The sequence below is a fragment of the Rhinolophus sinicus genome, chromosome 6 (assembly GCF_057876585.1).
Source record: "Rhinolophus sinicus isolate RSI-liver-muscle chromosome 6, RSI-T2T, whole genome shotgun sequence".
In the NCBI taxonomy this organism is placed as follows: domain Eukaryota; kingdom Metazoa; phylum Chordata; class Mammalia; order Chiroptera; family Rhinolophidae; genus Rhinolophus; species Rhinolophus sinicus.
Genome location: NC_142506.1, coordinates 68,637,786 through 68,664,328, shown reverse-complemented (window position 1 = coordinate 68,664,328; position 26,543 = coordinate 68,637,786). Strand labels below are relative to the sequence as shown.

Sequence of the window (26,543 nt, the reverse complement as noted above, 5' to 3'; positions counted from 1 at the left end):
GGTTTCATCAAGATGCTTTGTTTTGATACACAGTTTTCTTCAACCAGACGTAAGGCGCTGTGCGGTAGAGCAGTGACCCCAACACTTCCCAGCCCCCCTCCCTCCCCCAGCGAGTTCAGGGATGTGACCTCATCTGTTTCCTGTCCTGGAACCCAGGGCCTGACTCAGGAGTTCAAAAAGCACTCCCTGAAATACCGGGCTTGGGATGAGGCCTGGTGTGAAATTACAAGACAACGGCTTCTACGAGAAGGCGCCCCGAAGCACTGACTCTTACAGAATTTATTTTGGTCTCACCCGCAAGCCTGGGGTGATGCTTTAGTTGGCTGCGGGCTTCTGTGACAGAACCCTGGGCTCCACAGCGCTCAAGCCGCCGTGTCGCACTCGGCCACCAGAGGGCAGTGTGGGCTGCTCGGGACAATCCCATTGTCCCCTTTCCAAAGTTGACAAGGTTGCCTTCTTCAGGACGTTTGACAACCTTAGAGGATTTTTAAAGGAATAGTTATTTGCTTTTCTTCTTCGATTTCATTGGGAAGCTAATGAAATTCCCCTCCGCGTAACAAATACAAGGTGATCCACTGACTTGAAGATGTCACTTGTGACACAGACATACAAAAGCATGGGTCCAACCTGCGTCCACCTCGTCCCTTCCTCTCTCCCTCCATCAGTCTACAAACACCTGTCTTTGTAAACTCTCTTTGACCTTAAGTGTGATGTATGAGCGATATTTCAATCATGTTGCCTCTTCTTGGTGACAGGAATCTTTGGGTAGCAGGTGGTCTGTTCCTAAGACCATGGAAATGACACTGAAACCTGGGGACCTGAAGATGGTGATGGGCAGATGTCAGCAGCGGAATCTGTCGCAGTGGGAGACCTGTCCCCACTGGCCGTGGTCTGCACATCACCGCGTCTGCTTTCCTCTGGGAAAATGGGCTCAAATGCGTCCTATTCCTAAATAGCATTTCCAGGTTGTGAGTAAGGACAAGGCCCTTTAATCTGTTTTTATTGCTATTGCTGTAGTTTGCTTATTGTTTATAAAGTGCTTTCTCTTTAAAGCGGCACGACGGAGCCATCTCAGCCCCTCTCTGAACCCCGAGTTTTATAACCGAGGGCCTGAGCACGGCCCCTCTACAGGCGCACGAAGGCCGGGCCCCTCCAACGCTCCCTTTTCTTGTCTGCTCGAGGTTGGGAAATGCCTCCCTGTCCCTTGCGCGGGGCCTCGGCGTCCAGGCGGAAGCGGGTCTTGTTGCCTGGACGACGAAACGGTGCGCTGGAGAGGCTGCTCCCGCGGCCACTGGAAGCCGGAAGGGGCGGGGCCAGCGGGTCTCGCGCGGCCGCGGTGGGGCTCGCAGGTGAGCGGAGGGGCTTGGGGGAGGGGTGCGGGGTCGTGGGGGTTCGGGGGTCCTTGTCGACCCCAAAGCCCGGGTGTGACGGGCCCCGGCCTTGCCATGGGGTCAGGGCTCCCGGACTCCGCGTCCCCGACGTCGTGGGGCTTCAGATGGCGGAGCGCAGGGGTCGGCGGGCCGGTGCTGGGATCTGGGCCCCCAGGACGCCCCCTGTTTCTTCCGGGCGCCCCTGGAGACTGGGGGGAGGGATCGAAGTACTTGGCGGCGGGGTGCGGAGGCCCTGGGGCCGCCACCCGATTCCGAGGTCCGGCCGCGGCCCCCGTCCTTGGCCGACTCCGTGTCCCTGTTGCAGGTGTGCGGCCTCTGGTCCCCAGGCTGACAAGCATGAAGCTCCTGTGCGTGGCGGCCGTGGTCGCCTGTTTGCTGGCGCCTCCAGCCCAAGCCAACAAGGTGAGGGGGCGGAGTCCGCAGCACCTGTTCGGGACCCGGGCGAGGACACCAGCCCTCCCCTCGCTCCCCTGCACCCCCGCCTCGGGGGGTGTCCTCCCGGGCCAGCGGGGGGCTGGGGCTGGGAGGGCGACCTTAACAACTGCTCCTCGGGGGATCGTGGAGTAGCATGACGAGTCCAAACGCGCTCTAAGCGTCACGTCCCACGCAGGTGGACGTTTCTGGAGGGAGGTCGACCCGCCTGAGAGCTGGGGAGATGACCCTGGCCTGGGTTTGGGTGGGTCCGTGGAATTTGAGATGCTGAGGATCCCCCAGACTCTGCATAAGTCTGCGGTATTAAAAAGACAAAATGCAACCGAGTCAATTGGAAGAGCCAGTTGGCTTTATTAAGCGATTCGTGGATCTGTCAGCATCCCTCCTAGAAACTGGAAGGGTGACCCGAGGGGGTGTGCAAAAGGGAAGGATTTCATAGGAGGAAGGTAGGGCCGGGGAGCTATTGCCAAAAAAAAGAAAGGGTTATTTGGGGGCAGGGACGTGTTTCCTTTGGGGGGAGAGGGGAAGGTTCTTAAGTAGATTGCCTCTTTCCGTGGGGAGTGGAGAGGGCTCATGAGACAGATTACCTCGCTGGTGCTTGGCCAGAAAAATCCCAGACTGATTGAGTGAGATGACGTTTCTGGGAGAGGCTGAAGTTGCGATTAGCTCAGGCATTAACTGTAGGTTAGTCTCCTAGAGTTACAGAAAACCTGGGTATAATTTCCTAGGTTTGTTATCAAGGGCTTTTAGCAGGAGAGACACCATTTGGGGCCTGTGGGGTTTTACTTGCACTCCCTCTGGGGAATTCCTGACTGGAAAATGTTTGTGGCATTGTCTCTTCCCTGGTCCAGAGAGGAAGAACCTTCATTCAGAGGGGCATCTTGGGTATTCCCATGGAAACCACCCACTTTTTCTTGTTCATCCCATCCTGTTCCTTCCCCCAAGCCTCACCTAGGAAGTTGGAGATGGAATGGGTGGGAAGAGGCCAGCCACCAGGTCTGCTGGACAGAGGTGCACACACAGGTGTGGGCCCAGGGCAGAGGACTAAAGCTTTGCTTGCCACATGCCCCCCACCCCAGCACCCTACAAGGGCGTGGAGCTCTAGGTAGCTCTAAGTGCCTCTCATTTGCCACCTGGACAGCCTGTCTTGAGGACCCTGTGATGTGGCATCCTTCTGTCAGAAGTCATTTGGTGCTGACCTTGGGGGTCGGGGAAGGTCCGGGCACTCGTGTGGTGACCCTTATGGAATGGGAGCTGAGAGATGAGAGTCTTGCTGGAACCTGAACCCAGGACGTCCCTGACATGTGCTTTCTCGTCCAGAGCTCTGAAGATATCCGCTGCAAATGCATCTGTCCCCCGTACAGAAACATCAGCGGGCACATTTATAACCAGAACGTGTCGCAGAAGGACTGGTAAGGCCTGCGCAGGCTGGCTCGGGGCTGCGGTGCCAGGACGGTCAGTTATGCTCGGTGTGGCTTTGGTGTAGAGTTGGGGCCACGGGGAACAGCTTGAAGTGCTCCAGGGAGCGTTTCTAATCCTGGCTGCTCAGGAGCTGGGAGGCCCCATTCCTGGGAGGGAGCTGAGCACAGAGGGGCTGGGGGTTCCTTGATAAGAAGGGATTAACAAACATCATGTGGGGGGCCAGGTCCCGTTACTTCTACTTGGTTGTGCAGTAGATTCACCAGGGGGGCTTTGAGAAAAGACAGGTCCCCCGGCGCCTCCTGCCCCCAAGAGTTGGTGTCTCGTTTTTTCCCCAGCTTCACAGAGATATAATTGACAGATAACACTGTGTAAGTTGGAGGTGTATAAGGTTAGTTAACACCTCCATCATCTCTCAGTTTCCTTTTGTGTGTGTGGTGAGAACATCTAAGATTAGCAACTTTCAGGTTTATAATATAGTTTTGTTAAGTACAGTCACCATGCTGTACATTGCCCCCTCCCCCAAAAAAAACAACTTTGATTCACGAAGGCCTAAAGACGTGAAGTCCTGGGGGAGCCCCGGGATGTCCTTGTATCTTGTGGTTACAGTGAAAGGGCAGCGGTGAGTGAGGTGGTAGACAGAGCCCACACCAGACGCTGAGGCCACATCCTGCAGGCAGCACAGCACTGAGGCCTGGGTGCCGGGAGGCCCCGCCCCCTGCTGCCCCGCCCCCTGCCGCCCCGCCCCACGGCCGCCCCGCCCACGGCCGCCCCGCCCCACGGCCTGCCTGCCCGGCTCTCTTGCAGTACCTGCCTGCACGTGGTGGAGCCCATGCCCGTGCCCAGCCGCGACGTGGAGGCCTACTGCCTGCTGTGTGAGTGTGAATACGAGGAGCGCAGCACCGCCACCATCAAGGTGACCCTGCCCCCCACAGCCCCGCCGCAGGTCCAGGCCGCCAGATTCCCGCAGGGTATTGTTCCGGAACATGCCACGTGGCTATGGGACTGGCTTCTGGCCTGGCCTGTCCCATACACAGGGACCCTCTTACCACCCCTTGGAGCCAGCCCTCTGTCCTCCGTCCAGGGCCCCCCCCTTCACTGGGGTGTGAGAGCCTAGGAGATGCTCACTGTTCTGTCCCCCGCTTTTTTCCCAGTTCCTTCCCTGCCTCTCTCACCTATTCATTCAGTAAATATCTTCTCTTCTGGGCAAGGTAAGCCCCCTCCCTAGAGCTCACAGTCTACCTGAGCTTCCAGAGTGACAGCAGCCTCCTGTGAGGGCTCCAGAGAGCTGTGGCCCTGGGCTGGGGTCCGGGTGCCGGGACGGACAGCAGGGGCGTCAGACTGCGCCCTCTGTGCTCCCCTGACCCGCACCCCCAGATCCGGGAGAAGAGGCAGGCATGGCCACCCCACAAGGGCCTGCCCGTTTCTCCTCCGCCACCAGCCGGACTGGCTTGGGCCACGGCTGCCTAGAGCCTCCCCGTCTGCTAGCCTAAGCTCGGACTGTCCGGCGCCAGGCCCCGCTCACGGACTTCTGACAGCCCTTCCTGGTCCAGCTTTTAAGCTATTCCTGCTTGCCCTGTGAAGAGTCTAGGACCAGCGTTGGGAAAGAACTCAGGGTTTAGGGGCACTGCTGAGTCGGGTTTCTCCTCTGAGGCTCATTGGGATGGGAGGTGACCCTCACCGCTGTCCTGCTGTCTGGACCAGCGCCTTGCACGTCCTTAGTTCCGTGTCTTCACCTCTCGGGTGGAAAGCAGCTGCCTGTCTCCCTCAGCCATCGCCCCGGCAGGCTCTGCAGGCGCTGCCTTTTCATCCTCCCGCCCAGTCTGCCCCTCCTGCAGCCGCCTTTCTCCTTCTCTGAACTTGCTCCAGTGGGTCCCCCCCTCTGGGGACCAGACGCCTGAGACCTTAAATTCTGAGCCAGATGTCGCCTCTCCCTGTTTGGCAGGGAGGGACTTCCCAGCACAGGACTCCATCAGACACAAGTCCTAATCCCTCAAATTTCCCTGAGTCCTTCTCCATGGGGGGACACACCCCTACCTGCAGCCTGTTAGAGACCCAGCCTCCACTCCCCACCCCTTCCCAGGTGCAGACAGGAGGTCTGGTTGAGGTCTGGTTGTTTACCTGTTTAAAGCGGCATGAACTTGATGCCCCATTCAGGGACGAAGTGAGTTGAACTTGGCTGTTGACTGAGCTGGCCAGCAAACTTGCAAGTCTTGAGGTTCCTGTCTCTTCCACCCCTCGTCTCAGTCCATTCAGGGCTGGGGCTGGAGTCAGAGGCCAGGCATTGTGGAGGTAGAAGGAGCGTCACAGGTGGAGTCCACAAACTGGGGTGCAAGTGACACTTCTGCCATTTTCTTGCCTGGGACCTAAGGGTGAAGGCTTTAGCCCAGGGGTCCCCAGTTGAGTGCATACCACCCTCCAGGGGACAAGGAAATGAGTGGAGGTGCTTCTGTGGTCCCAGCAACAGGGTGTTACTGACACGGTTACAAGGACACCCTGTTACAGGGACGGCAGTGCTATGTCCTGGACAGTCCTGTCTGACGTGCCCCCGGCACCCACATGGAGATTGACAGGCGTTGAATTTGCCTTGTTGAAGCTGTCTTTTCTGTAAAACAGAATCTCTCCAGCTTGTGAGGCTCTCCATGTCTGTAGGAGATTCCTGAGGCTGCCTGCTGCCCTGCCTCTCCCCTCCCGGCAGGGTGACTGTCCCTTAAGCACTGAAGCTCCCTCCCCACCAGCCGCCCTGCTTTCAGCGGTGGGGAGTGGTGCACACATCCGGGTCCGGTCTCCTGGGCCCCTGCTCCCAGCCTCCCCTGGCTGCCTCTGGGTGCTCTGCTTGGCGTCAGATGGCTCTATGCCGTGTCTTGTAGGCTCTTGTCCGGCTGGTGGACCGTTTCCCCACTCTCACCCCTGGGGTCCTCTCGGCCTCCTGATTCAGGCGTCCTTTGTCTGATGGAGAACTGGCTAATGGAGAACTGATGGTTCTCCTGGGGCCCTTGGTCTCGGGCAGAGTCAGCGACTGTGGCGTGGGCCATGCTGCCCTCCCTGGCACTCTGCCCCTCCCAGCCCGCAGTCTCCGGCCCTTCCCCCGAGCAGCACTGCGGCAGAGGATGGGCTGGCTTAGGCCGTGGGTCTGTCCTCAGGTCATCATTGTCATCTACCTGTCGGTGGTGGGGGCCCTGCTGCTGTACATGGCTTTCCTGATGCTGGTGGACCCGCTGATCCGGAAGCCAGACGCGTACACAGAGCAGCTGCACAACGAGCAGGAGAACGAGGTACCGACCGACCGGGCTCCGGGGCCGGGCCTGCCACCCTGCACTGCGCCCGCTGGGCCCGGGCTCCCTGCCCCTCCCCCGCGCTCCAGTTAAGTGTCCCACGTGCCACCCAGATGCCAGTGTTTTCCTCGCTGGGGACTGCCCTGTGGACCTCCAGATGACACGGGGTGGCCCTGTGTTTCTCCTGACGTCCGGCATTGGGCAGCCTCAGTGACCGCTGGGGCGCCATGTCTCCCTGTTACACTGCACTTGTAGACAGAGGGGCGTGATCTGACCAGGCCGGTCACACGTGGGTACACGCGGCGTCCCGGTGGCTCAGGGGTGTCAGGTTGGCCGTGGGCTTTGCGGTGGCAGGTTTATCTTCAGTGGCCTCAGATACCTGCTGGGCACTTGCTCAGGGCGCAGCATGGCCCTGCAGCCTCAAGGGAAAGCGGGATTCCAGGTGCCGACAGGAGGCAGGTAGGTGGGAGGGCGTGGGGCACCGGCCGGCGTGTGTGTGTGTGTGTGTGTGTGTGTGTGTGTGTGTGTGTGACGGACGTCAGCATTTCAGGGACAGGGAGGCACGTCAGGAGGGTGGCAGACAGAGCAGCTGGTCAGTGATGGCCAGGTTATTGAGGGCCTCCAGTGTCGCTCCAAGGATCTCGGCTTTGTTACCTGAGGAAGGTGGGGACCCAAAGGCGCCAGGCAGCCTCAGGCCCCTTGGGCACTCACGTGATGGGCCAGCAGTGAATGACCCCTACTGCAGTTATGGCAGCCTGCAGAGGAAGCCAGGGAGGGCCACCGCACCCCCCCCCTCCCCAGGGAGTCTTGGGTCTCTGCCATGTCCTGGGACAATTAATTGAAGAAACTGGGAGACGTTTAGCTTGAAAAAAATAGAACCCAAACTCAAGGAGGTGCATGACAGCAGATGAGAGCTTGGCGTCATCCTGGGTAAAGCTGGGGACAGAAGGACCACAGCCAGGAGCGTCTTACAGGACACACAGTCAGTGATGGGGCGATGGGGCGGGCTCCCCTGTAAGACGGTGAGTTCAGGGTCACTAGAGGTCACCAGGCATGGGCTGCAGTGCCATGCGGAGGCACAGTTGAGAGCAGTTTGAGCCCAGGATTGAAGGTGGGAGAGGGTCGGGGCTCAGCTCCGAGTGTGAAGCCGCATGGGGCCAGGGAGGGAGAGAGGCCCAGCCGCTCCCGTGGACGGTTGCCAGGTTGCCAGCTGCCCCAGCCTCCTGCTGATACGGGTTTGGCCAAAGGTGGGGCAGAGGATGAGCCTCGCCCGTTGGAGGTGGTGGCGCTGGCAGCTGGGTGGTCTGTGTTCGAGAGGAAGCCCGGTGTGCCTACCTGGTCATTAATGCACAGTAATAGCAGCTCTGATGGGGGGGGGGCATCGCTAATAAACACTCGGCGATTAGGGTAATGTGGTAATTGCAGTCCTGGTGGGCCGTAATTGAGAGATGCGCGGTGATTACAGCCGAGCTGCGATTTCCCCGGAATGCGTGGGTCTCGGCCTGGCCTTGTCGCGTCTCCTGCCTCCTGGACGCAGAGCGGAGGGGGCACGCCTGTGACCTGGGGTCTGAGCCCAGGCCCCTCTCCCCCTGGGGTCTCCCCACTTTGAGCCTTAATGCACGGCTGCCTTTGTGTGTGATGGGCTCTGGGGAAGCAGGGGTTCCATGTGGTCAGTCTAGTTCCTGGAGCAGAACCTGAATCGGGGGGTGGACGTCTGGGCCAGGTTCTGGCTGAGTAGGAAGGAGGATTGTCTGCAGCGCGGGCCGCTGTGCACCCCTCATGTCAGGCGTGCCTGGGAGATGGGGGCAGCAGCAGCCCCCAAGCTGAAGCTGGTACCGCACACGTCATGCTGAGGAGGGGCTCCTGGCCGAGGAAAGGGGGGTGGGTGAGGTTCCCCCTGAGGTTCTAGACGGTGATAAAAAGCGTGTTTAGTCTCTGACGACAGCTGACCTGAGGTGCGGCCAGCTCTGCAGAGTGGTTCAGGGAAGGCTCTCAGGCAGCTGAGGGGCCTGCCCCCTGCCGGCGTCCTGAGCCAGGACTGTCCCCGTCATACCTAAGGATTCTGGAGGGTGACCCCATCATAGGTGCTTCTGGACGTCCCTTCATGGGCTCTACTGTGTCCATTCTCTCCTGGGCACGTACCTGTCCTCCCTGTCCTCACAGGTGTGCTCTGTGGGTTTGCAGACTCCTGTGTGGCCACTGTGGTGTCTGCCCCAAGACGAAGCCCACCGTGGGTGAGCAAGCAGGAGCTCACAGGCCATGGGCAGGACCAGGGTAGGACGGAGCAGCCAGGGTGGGCCTTGCCTTCCTCACGTTAGCTGGGGAAAGCTGGCTTCCTGGCGGGGTGGGGTCTGCTCAGCTGCTGGGGGGCAGCCAGGCTGAGCAGAGCTCAGGGGTCCCATCTAGTCTTGGGTGGGGAGGGCGCTCTGCTGGCCCTCCCCTCTCAGGGCACATGGGGAAGGGAGGTATGGGCTTGGGGCAGGAGAGCACGTCCCACCTGTCTGCGCAGCAGCTCAGCCCAGGGGAGGCTGTGTCCCTGGGTTTGTTAGTGGCCTGGAGGGTTTCCCTTAAGAAAGAGAAAGGGACACCCCCTGGGCCGGGCACTTAGCTCTCACCCCAAGAGGAGGAAGGTCAGAACAGGACCTCTTGGGTTTTTGAACGTGCTCCTCGGCCTGTACGACTCAGTGACTGTGAGAAGGAAGCTGTCCAGGCCCCAGCCCCATGCCCCCCACCCACCACACCCCAAGTCTGGGACCCAGGCAGAGGAGATCTGGGGGTCAGATCACTCCCTTGGCTCCAGCCCCCCAATTCCTGTAGCCAGGAGCTCTCCTGCCCTGGGGCTGGGGGGCTGGAAGAGGAAGGAGGCCTCCTGCAGGCCCAGCCCGCCCCGGCCCCATCCGTGCAGGGAGATGAAAGCAGGCTTGTCCCTTTGAAAGCACTGGGCTGCCTCCCCAGGATTCCAACAGCATTAGGCCTAATCCCTGGGCTCAGACGCCCTTTGAAAGGAGGAAGCAAGCGTGTTTGCTGGGACAGAAACGGCAAACAGAGCTGTTCAGATGTATGGGTTTGGCTTCTTTGAAGAGAAACGGGGCTTCTGGGAGGCTCGGGTGTCTGCTGCTCACGGCGTGGCCTGAGATATCGCCGCCACGGGGGTTGGGTACAGTGCTGGCCCCTGTGGGAGGGAGCGAGTGTGGAAACCCAGGAAAGATGTGACGGCACCTGGGGACATGAAGGGACTGGGGTGGAGAGGACTCGGGGCCACGAGAATGGCCTGCTTCTCCCAGGGATGGGTGGGCAGTACTGTGTGCTGAGGCCCCTGGCCCCAGGGAACTGATGAGGAAACCTGGGGCAGACACACGCTGAGTGACAATTCCCTCATCTCCTCTGAGGACAGGACAGAAAGGTGTGGGGTCAACAGACATTTCTAGAACAACCGTGAGGTCCTCCCAGCAAGTGGTCGGGAGAGCCCCGGAGCAGGGCCTGCCGGCTGCTGTCCGTGGTGCTTAACCTCCGAGCTGGTTTTCTGGGTCTGGACTTGGATGTGGGTGTGCCTGCGGCTGCAGTGCTGCTTCATCCTTAAGAAGCAGGCAGCTCCCTCGGGTCCTGGTACTAAGTGGCCTCATGACTGGGGGGAACGGCTGAGGGCACCGGGCACGGAGGCCTGGCCGGGAGGCTGTCCCTGTGGCTGGGGGTCCGTGGTCCATCAGCTCAGGCTCGAGCGCCGTGCTCAGGCATGCGCGTCTGTCAGCAGCAGTGTCGCCGGGCAGGGCTTCTGAGCAGGGGCTGCTGGCACTGAGGTGTGGGAATCGGGGAACCTTGCAGCCCAGAGGCTGTGGATTGGCTACAGCAGGAAGGGTTGGGGTTAAACGTGGAGCATGGAGGGAGGCTGTGTGACCCCCTCTGAAGGGCCTTGTCCCAGGGCCGTCCTTAGCTGTGAGTCTGGGTCCATGACAAGACCACCTGTCCCACCCCCAGGCCCAGGATGAGGGAGAAAGTGGGTCGCCTCCCGAAGCGGGGGGTCCTCTCCCTCGTCTGCTTGTCTTCAGGGAGGTGTGGGCGAGTCCCGGGCTGGCTCAGACCCGCGCTCCTGGGGGGCGGAGGAGGGTTTCCCAGGCAGGTTTGCTGGGATGGTGGGTCACTTCAGGCTCATCCACACAAGCGTCTGGGTCCTCCCGGGTTGCAGAGGAGACCTGGGGCCTGATGCTCCGGTGCAATGACATTTCCTGCGGCCTGATCGGTGGGGCTCCCCTCCTCTCCTGACTTCCCTCGTCTCCCTGAGTCGCAGGACACGCAGCCTAGAGGGAGGCAGCTTAGAACGGGGGTGTTTGTCCTGCGACGATGGCCCGCTCTGGGCGTTTCTGGAACAGATGTGGAGTCTTTAATACCTTTTACTCAGACTGTTAGTGCAGAGCCTGTCAGCGGCAGCTTTACCCCACTTAGGAGCTGTTTGTCAAGACTTCACGTGAAGGGAGAGCAGACGACACAGCGGTAATGCGGTGGGTTTCCGTGTGCTCCCTAACGCTGCTCCTGGCGCCCCCACTTCCCCATGAGCAGGGCCGAGGCTCCTCGCTGGTCCTGGGAGGCACTGGTTTGGAAGTGGGGAGGGAGAGAAGCCCCTGTGGCCTGCAGCTGGGATAGCTGGGTCCTGCTGGGCCCACAGCTTCCCAAGCAGGCCTCGGTGCCCACTCACCTAGGCGGCCACACGGACACCTGTCCCTGGCACCGTGCAGCACTGGTGCTGCAGCCGAACTGAGCGAGAAGGGAACTGAGTGTGCATGGCCGAGGGGACTCAGTGTCCCACCTGGTCCATCCCAGGGCTGGGGGCTGACAGTGGGTCTGTCCCGTGCTTGCTCTCTGCCCTCGTGGTCTCACCGAGAAGCAGCTCTTTCAGCCCCCCGTGGACTGGGAAGGTGGTTCAGAGGATGAGGTTGCTTGGCCCAGGTTGTGTTTGGGGGGCGTCAGGCAGGTGCCTGAGTCCACGGGGTCCTCCCGGCTGCTGGGGAGAAGCAGAAGCAGCATCGAGGAGTCCCCGCCCGGCACCGCCAGTGTGTGCGGACTTTCCTGGTGTGGTTTTACTCACCCGTGCCAGACGTGTCTCCCAGTCATGAGCCATGTTTTCCTAATGGGGGGGTGACAGCCCACTAGGTCCTGAACTCAATTTAGTGTCATGACCAGTAATTTTAAACCATGAAGTGGAGCAGAGCGTGTCAGAGGCATCATATTCGGTATTTTGTGAAACTGTGTGTGTGTGTGTGTGTGTGTGTGTGTGTGTGCATGTGTGTGCGCACGCGAGAGAGAGAGACTTTTGGGTAAATGTCATTCCTACTGACACTAGACTCACAAAAGTCTGAATACACTGGATTTACTAAATCGAAATCTGGAGAAATAAAGTTGCTTGTCCAGGAACAACACAGCTGCTGGGTGGGGAGGCCGTCCCTCCTTCCTGGTGGCCACTGTGGACCCGTGAGGTGGGCCCAGGGGAGTCTCAGGCGGGAGGAGGGTCCTGACTCCAAGCCCAGTGCGCCCCCTGCCTGATGCCACCACACCTGCCTCACCTGGCCTGGCAGAGGGACCTTCCTGGGCCCTGGACATGGGCCTCCTGGGGACACTGTCCACCTCTGGCTCACCTTGGGTTAGCTGCAGTATCAGTGACTCAGCTCTGTGGTGACAGACCCCTCTCTGCAACGGCCAGCTCTCTCTGCCTCCCCTACCCTCATCTAACCGCCCCCCTCTCCCCAGCCTGGCAGCTGCGTAGCGACAGAAGCCGTGCCAGCCCAGGCCCCTTAGAAGCAAAGTTGCATTTACTGGGCGGCTCTGGGCTTAGAGGGGTGCACTAATCCCTTAAGAGATGGGTGGCAGGAGATGAGAGGCAGGAGAGCTGGGGAGGAAATCCCCACGGGGGGTGGGCCTGGCCCTGGGCTCTAAGTCCCCCAAAGACCAGGTTTGGGTCCTGCGGAAATGCACAGCCTCGCTTCAGAGGCGCAGAGTGGTAATTAGGGCGGATGCGCCTTTGACGACAGAAGCAGCTCTGAGAGCAAAGGGGAAGGGAAGGAGCTGAGCCGTCCAAGGCCAAGAACAGGCTTGGATGGGGCTGCCCGCCTGCCCCTGGCTCCTTCCCTGCCAGGCGCCCGTGACGTCACATCCCTTCCAAGCAGATCCTCGGTCTCAGCTGTGCAGGCTCCTCAGGGGCCCCTGCTCCCGTCTGGGGGACGTGCCACCTCCCACCAGCCCAGAGGCACGTTGGTGGCATTTCCTCCAAGTCCTCTGCGTGACACCCTGAGGCCGACACTCTTCCTCTTTAGGGTTAGAAGTAGGCCTGTGCGGTGCCTCCGGGGACTGACTGGAGTGGCCGTGTGATCACGGTGCCTGTCCTACAGATTCCGCAAACACTGAGCCTCCAGTGTGGCTGCCCTGGGGGGCAGCGTGCATGCGCTCAGGGAGCCCTCGGCCTGGGGGAGCTTGGGCTGCCCATCGGGGAGTTCAGACTTCGGGGTCGCACGGCGGGCTTTCGAGACCCCACAGCCTGCAGAGCCACATCTCGCTTCTTCCCTCCCACTGCAGGATGCTCGCTCCGTGGCTCCTGCCATGGCTGCCCTCGGGGGACCCCGCGCCAACACGGTCCTGGAGCGTGTGGAGGGCGCCCAGCAGCGCTGGAAGCTGCAGGTGCAGGAGCAGCGCAAGACCGTCTTCGACCGGCACAAGATGCTCAGCTAGGTGGCCGTGCGGCCGGGGCTGGATGGGCCCGGGGCCGCCCTCCGCAGTGCCACCCGCGCGTCTTCCCTGTAAAAGCTCGGGCTTCTCTCCTCCTCTCTGTAGAAACGGTCTCCGCTGATTTAATCGGGAAGACGGCTGGGTCCTGGCCTCTGGCTGCCTCGACAGCTCATTGGGGTTGAGGCAGGGACGGCAGGCCAGGAGGGAAGGGAGGAGTTTCCTGGGGCCTGTCTGTGCCCCGGCTCCAAATCTCGGGACTGGTCTTCCCCCATGGACGGCGGAGCTGAGCCCCCACGACTGCGTGGGAACAGCCAGCCTGGCCTTCAGCATGCACCCCCTTCCTTTGTGCGTCCTGTGGCCACCTCCCTCCCAACCCCAGGACCTCAGGGTGGCTGTGCTGGGACTGCTGACCCCGCTGAGTCCCTCCGCTAGGGTCTTAGGACGCACCTGGACACTCGTCCGCTTCCTCCTCCCCTACATGCGCCCCGCCGCATGGGGGGCCGTGCCCCTTGCTCACTCTGCAGCCTGGCCCCCCGCCCCCCTTCAGGGAACCAAGCAGTCCCCCCACATCTGCAGTTCCTGAGCCAGAGAGTTGGGGGGACCATGGGACACACGAGGCCGGGCTGTGGCTCTGAATGCCGTGACTCTGGTCCTTGGATCTCCACTTGTCCCTGAATGTCATTGCGCCGGAGTATGGAGAGACGTGTGTATCCTCCCGGTGCCTGTAAGTCAAGGAGGCCATCATTAAACTCCCTTCTCTCACTTTCTGGATTTTAAGAGATTTAGAGAACCGACTGTTTCACTCGTGACCTGGTAAGTGCCGTGTCCCAGACAGGGGACAGGGCCTTGTCCTTGGCAGACCCAGACAGGAGGTAGCGCCTGGACAGTCCTGGTGAGTCTGGCCGCGCCCACAGTGGGGTCCCGCTCACCTGACAGGCGAGACACTGGCGGGCTGGGGGTGCGGCTCCTCGCGGGTCCAGGAGTAAGCAGCCCGTGGAGATTGTCTTGAGTGTTTCGTCTTCCTGGGAGAGTCCCCTGACACTCCAAGCAATGTCTGCTGTCAGTGTCGCAGACAGAGCAGATGGTGCTCACTGCAAAACCCACGTTTCCCCCACTGAAAAGGGGCAACAGCTGCCCAGGAGGAGGGGGTGCCGGCTTCCAGGGGCCATCGTGTGACGTGTCCAGGGCCCAGGCAGAAACAAGGGGCCACAGGGACCGGTGTGTCTGACTGTCCTCAGGGCTGTTGGAATGGACCCCTGTGTGCAACTTCTGTGCGGAGCCCCAAGCGGCGTTTTTGGTGAGGCGAGGATGCCCATTTGCAAAGATTTGCCAAAGTTCAGAGCCAAGTGCAAGTTCTGAAGGGGATGGGAGGGGGTGACATGCAGGTGGGGCTTCCAGGAACAGCAGAGACAGGTTGGCATTGGAAGCAAGGAAGGGACAAAGGGACACCACCGCCGAGGGGCTGAGTTGGTTGTGGGACCCTGAGCAGGTGTGTGCAGCCAACGTGAAGTCTGCTGGGTCCTTGAGTCACAGATGAGATGGGGGGCAGAGGGACCAGCACGGAGGACATTGCCACCCTCATGTACCTGGCACACGCTGGCAACCTGCTGGTGCCACACTGCTCTGAAAGCTTCTGTGGACCATGGTATCTGTCATGATGGGCAGCTCGGCTCTGCTCCTGGGCACTGAGCAGCACCTGTGCGCTCCACCCCACGCCCTCTTCATGGGCCCGGAGCCCTTTGGCCTTCGTCTTTAGAGACTTACTCTTTGTGGAGGTCACTGAGTGACCTTCAGGGCTTCCCTTCTCCGACCCTGGAAAATCTCGCCTTGCTCCTTTAAGAAAATCGAGGCCAGTAGGTAGGTGTGATCTCTCAGTTTCTCCTAGGAGTTGAGTTGTCCCATCTGCAAAGTTGCCTTCATACTTACCTTGACCTTCGCTGTGGTCTTGGGGTAGCAAGTTCCTCCTGTCTGGAGCCGACCCACCCATCCCTTCTCCTGGGACCTGTGTCATCTCTTCAGCCTCGCCCCACGGCTGGTCCTTCTCAGCCTATTGATGTGCTCAGGTCTCCTGCTCTGCAAAGAGCCTCAGGCTGTAGTGGCATCTCCCACTCGTTTCCACGCCCTCCTCCACCTTCCACTTCGTCCTTCCCCCTCTGCAGGCAAGGTCACTGATGGCTACGTTGGCCGGACCAGAGGATGTCTGGCCCCTCTGCCACATTGGACACCGTACCGTGGTCCTTCCTCCTTCGTGAACTTGCTGGGCTCCTGTGACCTTGTCGCTCTGTCCATCCCTTCACTTCTCCCTCATCCTGCTGTTCCCAGGCTCCCGTTCACATCCTAGTCCACTCCATCTAAACTTGAACGTCACAGTACTCTCCCCAGAAGCTTATTCCTTCGTAGTTTCCTGGGGTTAGTTCTAGAATCTCTGGCTCTAGCCCAGCCCCAATCCTGAGCTCCAGACTTGTCCATCTGGCTCTCAGCTGGACCCCTCCCACCCCAGTTGCCACAGAGTCTGTGGAAATGGGCGTGTCCCAAACTAAACTCATCTTTAATTGGCTTCCATGTTCTTTATCTGAATTGGTGGTACCACCACCCACCAAGTTCCAGCCAGAAACCTGCAGGTTCTTCCCCGCCTGCAGTTCCCATGTCCTCACGAGGACTCTGTCCCTGCTGCCCCCTCCGCCCCTGCAGCACCACCCGTCCACACCGTCATCACGTCTCACTGGGCCACCAGACGTCATGTCACTGCCTCCTTCAGAGCCATCGGGCTCTCCGCTCCCTGAGCCCGAGGTCCTTCTTGAGGCCCAGAAGTCCTCAAGGCCATGACCTGCCTGCCCCTCTGACTGGAGCCCCAGAGCCAGCTGGCAGGAGTGACGGCGCAAGGCCGTGGGAGGGGGCCCTCTGGATATGTGCTCACCCAGGCGGGGCTGGCCTGAGGTGCGGGGACGGCTGACCCCCAGGCAGCCAGGCGGCCCTGGTCTCAGGCTCCCCCTTCCCTCCCCCCACACTTCCTCTCCTCCCTGGGGACTGAGGCGGGAGCAGGGCCGGGAGAAGTGACCTGTGCCTTTGCTCTCCACACTCAGGCAAGTCCTATAGGCTCTGGGCAGCCAGCGGGGCGGGTGGACGAGGGCCTGATGGCTGGGATGGACCTGGCTCCGCAACCTGCTTGGCCCTTTGGCAACCGTCCGCTCTGAGCCCCTCTCTGCGTCCCTAACAACTGCACGGCCCAGTTGTGGTCAAGTGGTGGCGCCCATGAGGGGGGCTGGGACCAAAACCCCCAAGACCAGCCCTCCGTTTAGGAAAGCAGGGTGGTCGAGGCGCCCGGGAGCCCCTGTTGACTGCACTTAACTCGCTGGGCATCCGGTGCTTTTCCAAGCCTCGCGTGCCTGTCTCCTCACTGTACTGGGTGCTGTCGTCAGCAACCACCAGTTAATGTGTGAAGCCTTAGAAGAAACCTAGGACGTGCTACTGTTCCAGCTTAAGCCCTGCTGTCAGTCAGGGCTCTGGAGATGGAACAGGGACCTCCCACTCAGTGTGATGGGGCCCCGGACGCCAGGAAACCTGGACCCCACGGCTAAATCCCTCCCTTGTTCAAGTTCGCACAGAACCTCTGGGGGGTCATGACGGGTGGCTCCCTCCGTCTAGTCACTGGTGTCCCTACGCCCCAGGTGTGGAGCTGAGCCGAAGTAAAGGCTGTAGGCAGGCTGACCCTGAGTGCGCTGGGCTCCTCGTGTCGGCGGACGCGGAGGGTAGGGCTCCAGCTGCAAGATAGGAGCCCCGGTCCCCACCTGGCGTCCCTGCGCCTCAGCTTCTCCACACAGAGCGAGGACGTTACCCCAGCCCGTTGTTTCCCACAGCACAGTATACACACGCAGGGGGTTTCAGGTAGTGCCCGGAAGAATACTTTTTATTCACGTCATTATTTTAATGAGTATTAGGAAAAAACGTAGTTAGCACATGACCTTCAGGATTTCGTGGACACTAATGTGAAGAGCCGGTGAAAAGGCGGCAAGTGAGTAGATGTAAAACACATTAGCGGAGCAGGAAGTGCAGAAAGGGCAGGAATTTGGGCAGGAGCTGAGGACAGTGCTGCTGGCCTGGGTCCCTTGCAGATATGACATCTGTAAGCTATGTGAGCTGTAGATTTCCGTCTCCGCACAGGTCAGAGGGGGTGAGAAGAGATGTGTGGCGGGGCCAGGGCTGCTGAGATCAGACACCACGTGGACCCACGCCGCTGCAGCCTCCTGGTCCCCGATCCAGCCCTGGAGGCCCAAGGGTCACCCAGCAGCCCTGACACCCCAAGTGGCAGCATCAGAGCTGCTCAGAGATAGGTTTTCCCATAACCTGAGGGTGTACCCCCTGCCCCTGTCTCGTCCTGACACCGGAGCATGTCGGCGGCTCAGTGCACAGGCTTCCACCTTAGGTGTGTCGCCCGACCCTGGGTCCTCAGCCGGGCAGCACCTGGGGGCCAGCACCTCCACCTGCCCTTGGCGGCAGCAGGCGCTGCGGGTGGCCAATCACAGGAGACCAGGAGTGGCCCTCGCCCCTCCTGGGAGCCGATCCCAGATCAGAGGCGCCCCCTCCGCCCTCCGCCCTCCCCTTCTGGGTGGGTGTGTCGCCGTTTGAAGCTCCATCAGGTAACGTGTGCCTGGCTCCTGGTGCCTGGCTCCTGGTGCCGTGGCGGGAAGCTGGGCAGAGGCTGCGAGGCGCCGAGGTGGGCAGGCAGCCCAGAGGTCCCGCCGTCCCCCACCCTGGACGGGCACAAGCCACAGGTGGCCATGAGCAGAGCAGCGGAGCCAACGTAGAAGGTAACCACGGAGGTGGTGGCTGGGGGACGTGAGGCCGGGTTCCCCAGGGGCTTAGTCACCTGATGGCTTTCCTCCCAAAGGAGGGTGAGCAGCCCAGTTCCCGCTGGCTGGGGGAGGCAGGGGAGCCCGGCCGCCGTGGGCATTGCCGCCCATGGGAACTTCTCCGTGGGTTTGCCCACTGGAGAGCCCACTGAGACTGGGTTTGGCCTGACGCCTGACGCCTGCTGTGTGCAGTCTAACGTGTGGCTTTTCTGGGTATAAATCTGGCACTTAGCCACATTTTAGAGGGAATGTGTGCTCTCCCAGGAGGCTTTGTTGAAAAGGAGCCGAAATGAGAAAGGTATAGGCGGGGAGAGCCTCACCCTGCATGCAACAGAGGGGCAGGCTCGAGTGGTGCCTGGCAGAGGGTGGGGGCACAGCCTCTGGAGCCGACCACGGGGGTCAGATCCCAGCTCCATCACTTAGTAGCTGGGTGACCACCAGCCATTTGCTTGTGTGGGTCTGTGCCAGCCCCGGTACACGGGTCAGCCTCGTGGCACTGCTGTGGGAGCCACGTGCGTGACGTGCTTAGATGGGTGTCCAGCGTGGACCACTACACAGACATTCTTGTTGGTAATCCTGCGATTCACTAGAAACACGACTGAGGCTCTCTGAGCCTCAGTTTCCCCATCTGTTACCTCGAGGGGATGAAATGGGTTGTTAGCGTGGGGGGATAGTGGTCTCCTGCCTTGTGACGTGAGCCAAGACCGTGTCCCCATCGAGACATCGTGTTTCCTCCCCTTCTGTGCCAGAGGGAACCGTGGGCAGAAAAGTTTTGTGTCTTCAGGCCCAAACCGCTCTGCAGCTGCTCGGGACACCTTGGACATTAGACAGACGACGTGGTGTGAGCGCACCCGCCTCACCGAAATGGTCTGTGGTCAGATCAGTGACATGTGTGACTGCGTGCTCAGCCGCTGAGTGGCCCCTCTACCTTTAGGTTACTTCTTGGGGACATCTAGTGTGTCAGGAGCAGGGCTGGCCCTGCAGGATGCTGAGATGCATGGGGCGTGATCCTGCCATTCTCCTTGAGGGAGCAAGATGCTGACGTGTGACAAGGTGAATGGCAAGGTGAGGGTACAGCCCGAGAAAGAGCGTCCCCAAACAGCTCATGACTAACGCTAGGCCTTAGGTTTCAGTGCAGAGAGACCAAGCACGGGACAGGAGAGGGCCAGGCGGGTTCTGGAAGGAGGGGCAGGACTTGGGGACAGGGAAGGGCCGATGCTCCAGGCCTAGTGGGGAGATGGCCGAGGCTGATGTGGGGAGAGAAGGCCATCCCGCTGGAGCAGAGGGCTGATTTGGGGGTGCAGTCGGGGGGCGGCAGGAGGACCACAGACTGCTGAGCACCTTCGGTGCCGGGCAAGGGACTTATGGCACTGTTTGTGGGGGAGTCACATGATCAAAGAAATTTCTTAGAAGAAGAGTCTGGCTATGTGCACGCAGAGAGATTGTGCGGGGGCGACTAGAGTGGGGGGCCCCTGACCTTCCACATCAGGAGGAGCCATGGTCCGAGCACCCCGGTCAGCTGCAGGCCAGCATGCGTGCACTCACCATGTCCCTGCACTGCGCGGTGTCCCCACAAAGTAAGTGTGGGTACTGTCCCCCTCCCACAGGAGAGAAAACAGTCTTGCTCACAGTCCTGTAGCTGGATAGTGGCTAAGCCAGGGTCCAAAGCCCTTTGGCTGGCCCCAGAGTCCCTGGTCATCAGCCAAGTTTTGACGATGCAGAGAGCACCCATTCACTCTCAAATGTGGTTAAGTGTAGGAATAAGAGGTGGATGGGACAATCAATGACAGCCTGTATGTGCAGGGACCTGAGAGGACCTCAGCCACCAGGAGAGGGACCTGGGGTGGGGACCTGAGAAGCCAGCCCCACTGTCCCATCTGGCCACAGGTGCAGGCTCTCACAGCCCCAGCTTCCTCTCTACAGTGGGCTGACGGCACCTTTGCCATCGGGACACCCAGTGTGACGCGTTTCAAGAGCTAAGCAACATTAGTTCACTCCAGGAGGGGCCAAGTCCCCGAAGCCCTGTGGCAGGCGTCCCTTCCCACCTCAGATCCTCTGAGTCTCTGATCAGGAGGGGCCTTGGGAAACCTCACATGCATGTCCTGTGTCCCCAAGGGTTTTTCCCACGAAATACTAACCGCCTACGACGGAGGCCCATTTGTGACTAAGGGAACAATGCGTGGAACAGCGTTTCTCTCTCCTACATCTCTCGGGCTGTTAGAAAACCTCACCGTGGACAGAATGATGATTCCTGGCCAGCCCCGAGGTGCATCCTGGTTTCTCTTGAATCCAAGTTTACCGTGTATCAGCTGTGTGACCTTAGGAAAGTTACTTCCCCTCTCTGTGCTTCGTTTTTCCTAACTGTAAAATAAGGACAATAACAGTGCGTGCCTGGTGGTGAGGATTACACGACAGTGCATGTGAGTGTGCACACACACGTGTGGCATGTAGAACGCGCCTGACGTGGAGGAAGCCTGATACCCACAGTGGCTGTTGTCCTCTGGTCCAGGCTGGCTCGGCAGTCCCAGCTCTCGGTGGCACCTGAGCCAGTGGGTTACTGTTTCTGAAAGTCTAGGTCCCTGGTGATAAATGCAAGAATGAATTCCCCCAAAGTTCATTGCAGGCTTGAAAGGACACTGGAGAGGACTCGCTGGCCCTTTAGTCAGAGGACAGCACGTGACGTGGCTGTTGCTTCAAAACGGTGATCACAGACCCTCACAATTACACTCCTTTCCTGTTTACTGTCTGGAACGCGACAGTTCACACTGTGGTTTTACAAACAGACTCATTTGAGCATCAGGCTGGCCCCTGAGTAGGTCGGGCCCGCGGGGCTGTCCCAGCCCTGGGCGGCCAGCAGAGCCGAGATGGGAGGACAGTGCAATGCGGTCACATCACGGCGTGTCCCTACTTTCTCCATCCCTCTCTCACGTGTGTACAGTGAGTCGTGCTTAGTGAGGAGCCCAGATGTCTGGGTCTGACTCGGCTGTGGCCTGTACCAGCTGTGCTACCGTGGGCAAGTCGCTTCACCTCTCTGAGCCTCCACCTCCTCGCCTGTAAGGTGGGGACCTCATCAGTGCTGACAGCCCGGGCTGTGATGACAGCTGTGAGTGTGCAGGCAGGAGAGCGCGAGCGAGGTGTGGGGGGGGCACTGTCCCCACCAAATGGGGACGGCTTCGAGCTGGTCGTCTGTGAGCGCAGCCCACAGCCGGCTTCCAGGGGACCTCTCGGGATGGTGCCGGGTACATTGACGGTGGCAGGACGGACACTGAACACTCAGCTGACTCAGAGAACTGGGGATTTGGCTCCACTGTTCCTTCAGACTTGAGAAGAGATCAGGCCCTTGTGTACGGAAATGTCCTCTTGGACTGCTTCCAGGACTGTGTGGCTGTGGGAAGCCGCTGGACATGGCAGCAGCGCTGTGTCCTGTGCAAGCCGGGGGCGGCACGTGCTGTCTGAGGTCTTTCACAGCCCCATCCGAGGACCTCAGAGCCTCTGGGAGCTCTTCCCGAGGCTGCCCCTGCCTCGCTGACAGTACCAGCGACCAGTAATTCCGTGACACCTGAACTCAGTAACACCCGAATTTCCCAGAAGAGCTGGGGACTCCCACTGTCCCCAAGGGGAGTTTTAACCGAGGGTTCAAACGTCCAAAGGCTTGAGGTCCCCACCTGGAATTCCAGCAATCTGCTGCTGCCATTGCTTCTCAGGGCCACACGGTGGCGATGTTGACCAGCGGTTCTGCCCAGTCAGGCGACCTGTGGAGGGACCAGATTTTGCCAGGCTTCTGAGTGGGAGGGTCCCACTACTCACGTTTCCTGAGCTCAGGCAAGGGAGCTCCTCATCAAGTTGGAGGGGGTGCAGCTCCTGGTGCTGGACTCAGTCTGATGACACCCTATTCTTGCTTTCCCACCACAGAACCCCACGGCCGCCCTTCTGAGAACATCCTCCAGGGGGCGTTCTCTTCCCACGGCTCCAAGGTGACCTGGGACCTGTCCCCCCAGAGCAGCAGCTCAGCAACAGCAGACGCCTTGAACCTGCGGGGACACCCCCTCATTGAACAGGACACGTTTGTTAGGTCAGTGCAAGCCCCGCTGAGCTTTTGGTTCACATGTGAGGCCACAAAGAGGGTACTGGGGGACGAAGGGGGAAAGACCGCGCGCTTGGTTCCCATTTACTGATTCCTACCTGTGGGCCTCGGCCAGTAACTTAACCTTCAGGAGCCTCTGTCCCCACCTGTAAAGCTGGCTGACCTTAGTACCTCCTCACAAGAAAGGTGTAGCAGTCAAATGAGGTGTCAGGGCCCCGTGCTTTGTGCGTCATAAATGATAGTTGGCAGCTCTGATGAGTAGGTGTGGGAAATAAATTTTGAAAATGGAATCCACACAAATAACATTAAGTTGTATTTATTAAAATTGTCGTTAGATAAAAGCTTCAGACCTCCATCAAATTAAATTTAAATAATTAAGTCAACTATAAATAGGGATTATGTGGGCAGTACAGTCTGAATCCCATATTTTTACAAAAAAACAAACAAACAAACAAGCACTGCTAGTGAAAAATTGTGAGCACCCAGGATGTGCCCAGCACTGGGGGAGGCACTGAGGGCCGTCACTCCTTAGTCGAAGCTGTGCCCTCTGGTGGCCTCCAATCTGGCCGAAGGCTTGAGATACACAACCTTGAAAGCCCACGCTGGGAGCTGCAAAGCTCTGGCTCTGGCACCCAGTGAGGGCAGGACTGGGGGAGCAGAGGTGTGGAGAGGACCGCGCGGGCCAGTCAGGTCAGTGGGAGCCCAGGGGTAAGGTCAGGACACTTTGTGTGTCCTGGGTCTGATGGAACTGAGGGTCTGTTTGAAGAGATTTTCCAGAACCTTCCTTGGACGGTAGTGGGGAGCCCTCAAAGGCTGTTGAGCAGGGGAGTCTGTCCCGATGTTTCACACACTTACTTCCACTCTTGAAAGCAGAGTGAGTCTCCATGCTGTCAGAATCACTGTGGATTTTTCCTGGTTTTCGTTCCGCGTGGAGGGCAGAGCTAGCTGGGAACAGACTCGGGGACAGCAAAAGGACAAAGCCCAGGAGGTGCAGAAGGAGACGGTTGGGAATTAGCCTGTGACCAGCCTCCCTGTCGGGAGAGAGCTGGCCCCTTCTGTCCCGTGGAGAGGCCTGGCCCAGTGCCCCGGGTCTCCAGCCGTCCGTCACTGTCCACGGGGCATGCAGTGCCCACTTGCTCACCCCTCAGTCAGTGAATCTCAGGTTTTCCATCATGAGGGGAGAGTAACAGCAGTGTGACAAGTGCTCAGATGGCCTCTGCAGGACATCGTGGACACGCACAAGAGAGGGAAGCAGGGTCAGAGAATTCCTGGAGGAAATGACACCTACGTGGACCCGGTAACCCCATGCTGATGAGGGTTGGTGGCATTTACATTCAACACAGGCCAATGATTTCTGCGATAGCCGCTTCCTAGAGTCTGGGCAGGGCTGTGTGTGCGGCAGGCTGCCCTTGATGCCCAATCCGCCCTCGGTTATTCAGTCAGCACCTGAGAGCGTCTTCACGCGCGCGGGGCAGGCCAGGCTCTGGGCCCAGCCGCACAAGCACACACACTCCGGTGCAGTGCCCCCGAGCAGAAGCCAGGGTGCTGTGAGGGGTGCGTCCTGGACCCGAGTGCTCTGGTCCCACCTCTCCACCCGGCAGAGAGAAGGCGGTGAACGTCCCAACAGGTTCTTGGAATCAAAGATGCGTGTCCTCCAGTGGAGTGTGAGACCCCTTGGCGGGCTGTGGTCACCACTGCATTTCTTCTGCTGACCCAATAATTGGTCTCTGAGCTCCTTGGATGGCAGGTCCAGGAAGGTATCAGTGATAAGACTCATCCCCACTCAAGGAAAATGATATCATCCACGCTGTTCCTAAGCCAGGCCCAGGAGTTGTTTGGGGTATATTTTTTCTCATTTGGTTCTCATATATTATTAATGTCCTGTGAGGGGTGTTTTAATTCTCTCCCTGTGTGGAAACCACGACTCAGAGGCAGTCCAACCAGGAAGTGGGAATGCGGGATTGGAACCCTGCTCTGGCGTCTTGTCTGCAGCAGGCAGCGGCCTCCCCTCACCACACCTGCAGTCCGGTGTGGGGGTGGAGGTGACACAGGGGCCAGCATACCAGGCCTTTCCTAACCCATATGTCCTCTCTCCTCTTCTTTAGAAACGTTCCCGGGGACCCTCTGCGGAGCTGGAACGGCAGTTCCTGACCCCCCAGGCGGCCTGGGGTCCCCAAGGCCGTGAGGAACAAGGCCCAGGCACCGTGGCCCCAGCACGGAGCCTCACGGTTAGCACCCGCGGGAGGCGCCCTCGCGGGGCTGCAGGCGAGGCGCTGCCAGGTGTGTCGCGGGAGCATGGCCGACGGATGAGGTCACTGGCCCGGGGTCGTGCTTGCGCCGAGCCTCTGCCCGGAGCCACCCGAATCCGGAGCGATGGCGCGCGTTAGGGGAATGGCAGGAGCCAGCGGAAAGAGTGAAGAGAAGCCCTAAGCAGTCCTGGAAGCCCAGAGCTGCTGCTGGCGATGTGACTCGTCCCCGTGGTGGGCACGCGCAGACCCCGAGCGGGGGCGACTCAGGGAGGGCCGTGGCACCATGGACGGGCACTTCTGCCGGGGGCTGGTGGACCGGGGACCCGCGGGGCACCCCTGTGGCATGCAGTTGGGCGCCGCGCCCCCTTCCGGGCCAGCGCCCCTGCCAGCGGAGCCCTCGGGCGCCATGCCCTTCTTGCTGTTCCCCGGCCCAGCCGCCGCCTACGCCGGCCTGTTCCCCTGCGCGCCGGGGCCAGGCGCCCTCGGGGGCTACGACGGTCCCTTCGAGCCAGCTTTCATCCAGAAGCGCAACGAGCGCGAGCGGCAGCGCGTGCGCTGTGTCAACGAGGGCTACGCGCGCCTCCGAGGCCACCTGCCCGGCGCGCTGGCCGAGCGGCGGCTGAGCAAGGTGGAGACGCTGCGCGCCGCGATCCGCTACATCCGGCACCTGCAGGAGCTGCTGCGCGCCGCCCCCGACGGCCCCGGGTCTGAACGCCCCAGCGACGCCCAGCCGCCGGAGCACCCCCGCTTCTCCTCCTCGCCCGGCTTGGAGTCGGAAGAATCCAGCCAGTGATCCGGCTGCGCAAGGACGCCCCACTGCCGACAGCGCCTCGGGTCACTGCGGGGCGGCGCGGGCCCGGACACTCAGAGATGCGCGGCGCTCCACGTCTGCGAACCATCCTTCCCCGCCCCACCGCCGGCCTCCTCCCTGCCACCTGGGCGGAGGTGCAGGGCAAGGGTTGCCAGTGGCCAGTACAGACCGAGGCATCCGGCGAGTGCAGCGGGGCGCAGGCCCTGGGGGAAGCTCCAGCGCGTGCCGCGCCCTGCAGGTCGCCGGAAGGCCGGCCGGCCAGGACGGTCATCTGGGGGGGTCTGGCTCCGAATCAGCTTCGGCTCCGCGCCGGGGAAAGCTGAGGCCCAGCCTCTGGTTGTGCACAGCGGGCGGCGGTGCCCTGCGTGGTCCTCCGTGGCCACAGGCGCAGCCCTTGGTCTGCGAGTCTCCAGAAGGCCAGCCGCGCTTTGGTTCGGGACGCGCACCGCCGGGGCCGCCACGCGGTGGCCTCACATACCAACGGCCTCTTCGGGAGTTTGCTTGCCCCCCGCCCCTCCGCCCACCCCAGGAGCGGAGCCCAGAGCGGGACGAGGAGGCGGGCTTCTGCATGCAATTGCGGGACTGGACCGACAGACTTGGAAAGAGGCGTTGTGTGCGCACTGGTGGCGCCCTCTGGTGGCACCCCCTGGGTCCGTGATGGTGGGCGATCACCCCGCTTCCCCACTCCCCCTGAGGACTTTTCCTCGTTTTTTCCCCAGTTTGGGTGAGGACTGCGTTTTCCCACCTCATCCTGTGCCCCTCTGTGGGCGGCAGGACCGAATGGGTACAGTGGCGCCGTCTGTGCCAAGGGCCCAAATAAAAGATTTGTTGAGTTGTGTGATTCCTGGATAATGTTGGCCCGCACTTATCGCGAGGTGGGTAAGGTGTCCTGTTAGCTCTTACACTCAACTACCATTTACAGAGCTCAGCATATGACATCCAGGGACAGTGTGGGAGGGGCCAGAGTCCCAGGGAGAAAGCACTCGACCCTCAGGGTTAGGGGGCAGGGAATACAAAGCAGTCACTGCTCAGAGTGGCAGGTGCAGTGTCCCCAAGGGGGGCACATTCCAGGTTCTTCTGGGGGCCTCCACCCCGTGTACAGGGGTTCACTGTGGGGTGGGGTGAGGGTGGGGGGAGTTCTGGCCTGCTAGCTGCAGGTGCTGCGGTGGGACGTGACTACGATCGGGGCCACCAGCGCCTTTTCTGGACAGTGTCATGGGGCTGGGGGAGGGGAAAGTGGCCGTGTCACAGGGGCCATCTCGGAGGCCTGCCCTCCTGAGCCGCTCTCCCCCAGCCCTGGAACCTTCCATCCTGCCTCCTA

At 60.5% G+C, this 26,543-nt stretch overlaps 2 protein-coding genes across 3 annotated transcripts; both read left to right on the top strand.

The window, feature by feature from the left end:
• Positions 1 to 1,195: 1,195 nt before the first annotated feature.
• TMEM9 (transmembrane protein 9) lies at positions 1,196 to 13,990 on the top strand. 2 transcript variants are annotated; one of them, XM_088799189.1, is made up of 6 exons: positions 1,196 to 1,349; positions 1,696 to 1,793; positions 3,144 to 3,235; positions 4,050 to 4,117; positions 6,386 to 6,517; positions 13,079 to 13,990. In XM_088799189.1, the coding sequence occupies exons 2-6, from the start codon at positions 1,728 to 1,730 to the stop codon at positions 13,408 to 13,410; spliced, it is 690 nt and encodes a 229-aa protein (XP_088655315.1). In that variant the 5' UTR covers positions 1,196 to 1,349; positions 1,696 to 1,727; the 3' UTR covers positions 13,411 to 13,990. The 2 variants fall into 2 exon arrangements, with proteins under 2 accessions (XP_088655315.1, XP_088655316.1); XM_088799190.1 differs by having other exon boundaries at positions 1,197 to 1,349; positions 4,050 to 4,158.
• Positions 13,991 to 14,111: 121 nt separating this feature from the next.
• ASCL5 (achaete-scute family bHLH transcription factor 5) lies at positions 14,112 to 26,063 on the top strand. The gene is made up of 2 exons (XM_019750870.3): positions 14,112 to 22,150; positions 24,268 to 26,063. The coding sequence occupies exon 2, from the start codon at positions 24,695 to 24,697 to the stop codon at positions 25,202 to 25,204; it is 510 nt and encodes a 169-aa protein (XP_019606429.1). The 5' UTR covers positions 14,112 to 22,150; positions 24,268 to 24,694; the 3' UTR covers positions 25,205 to 26,063.
• The last annotated feature ends 480 nt before the right edge of the window (positions 26,064 to 26,543 follow it).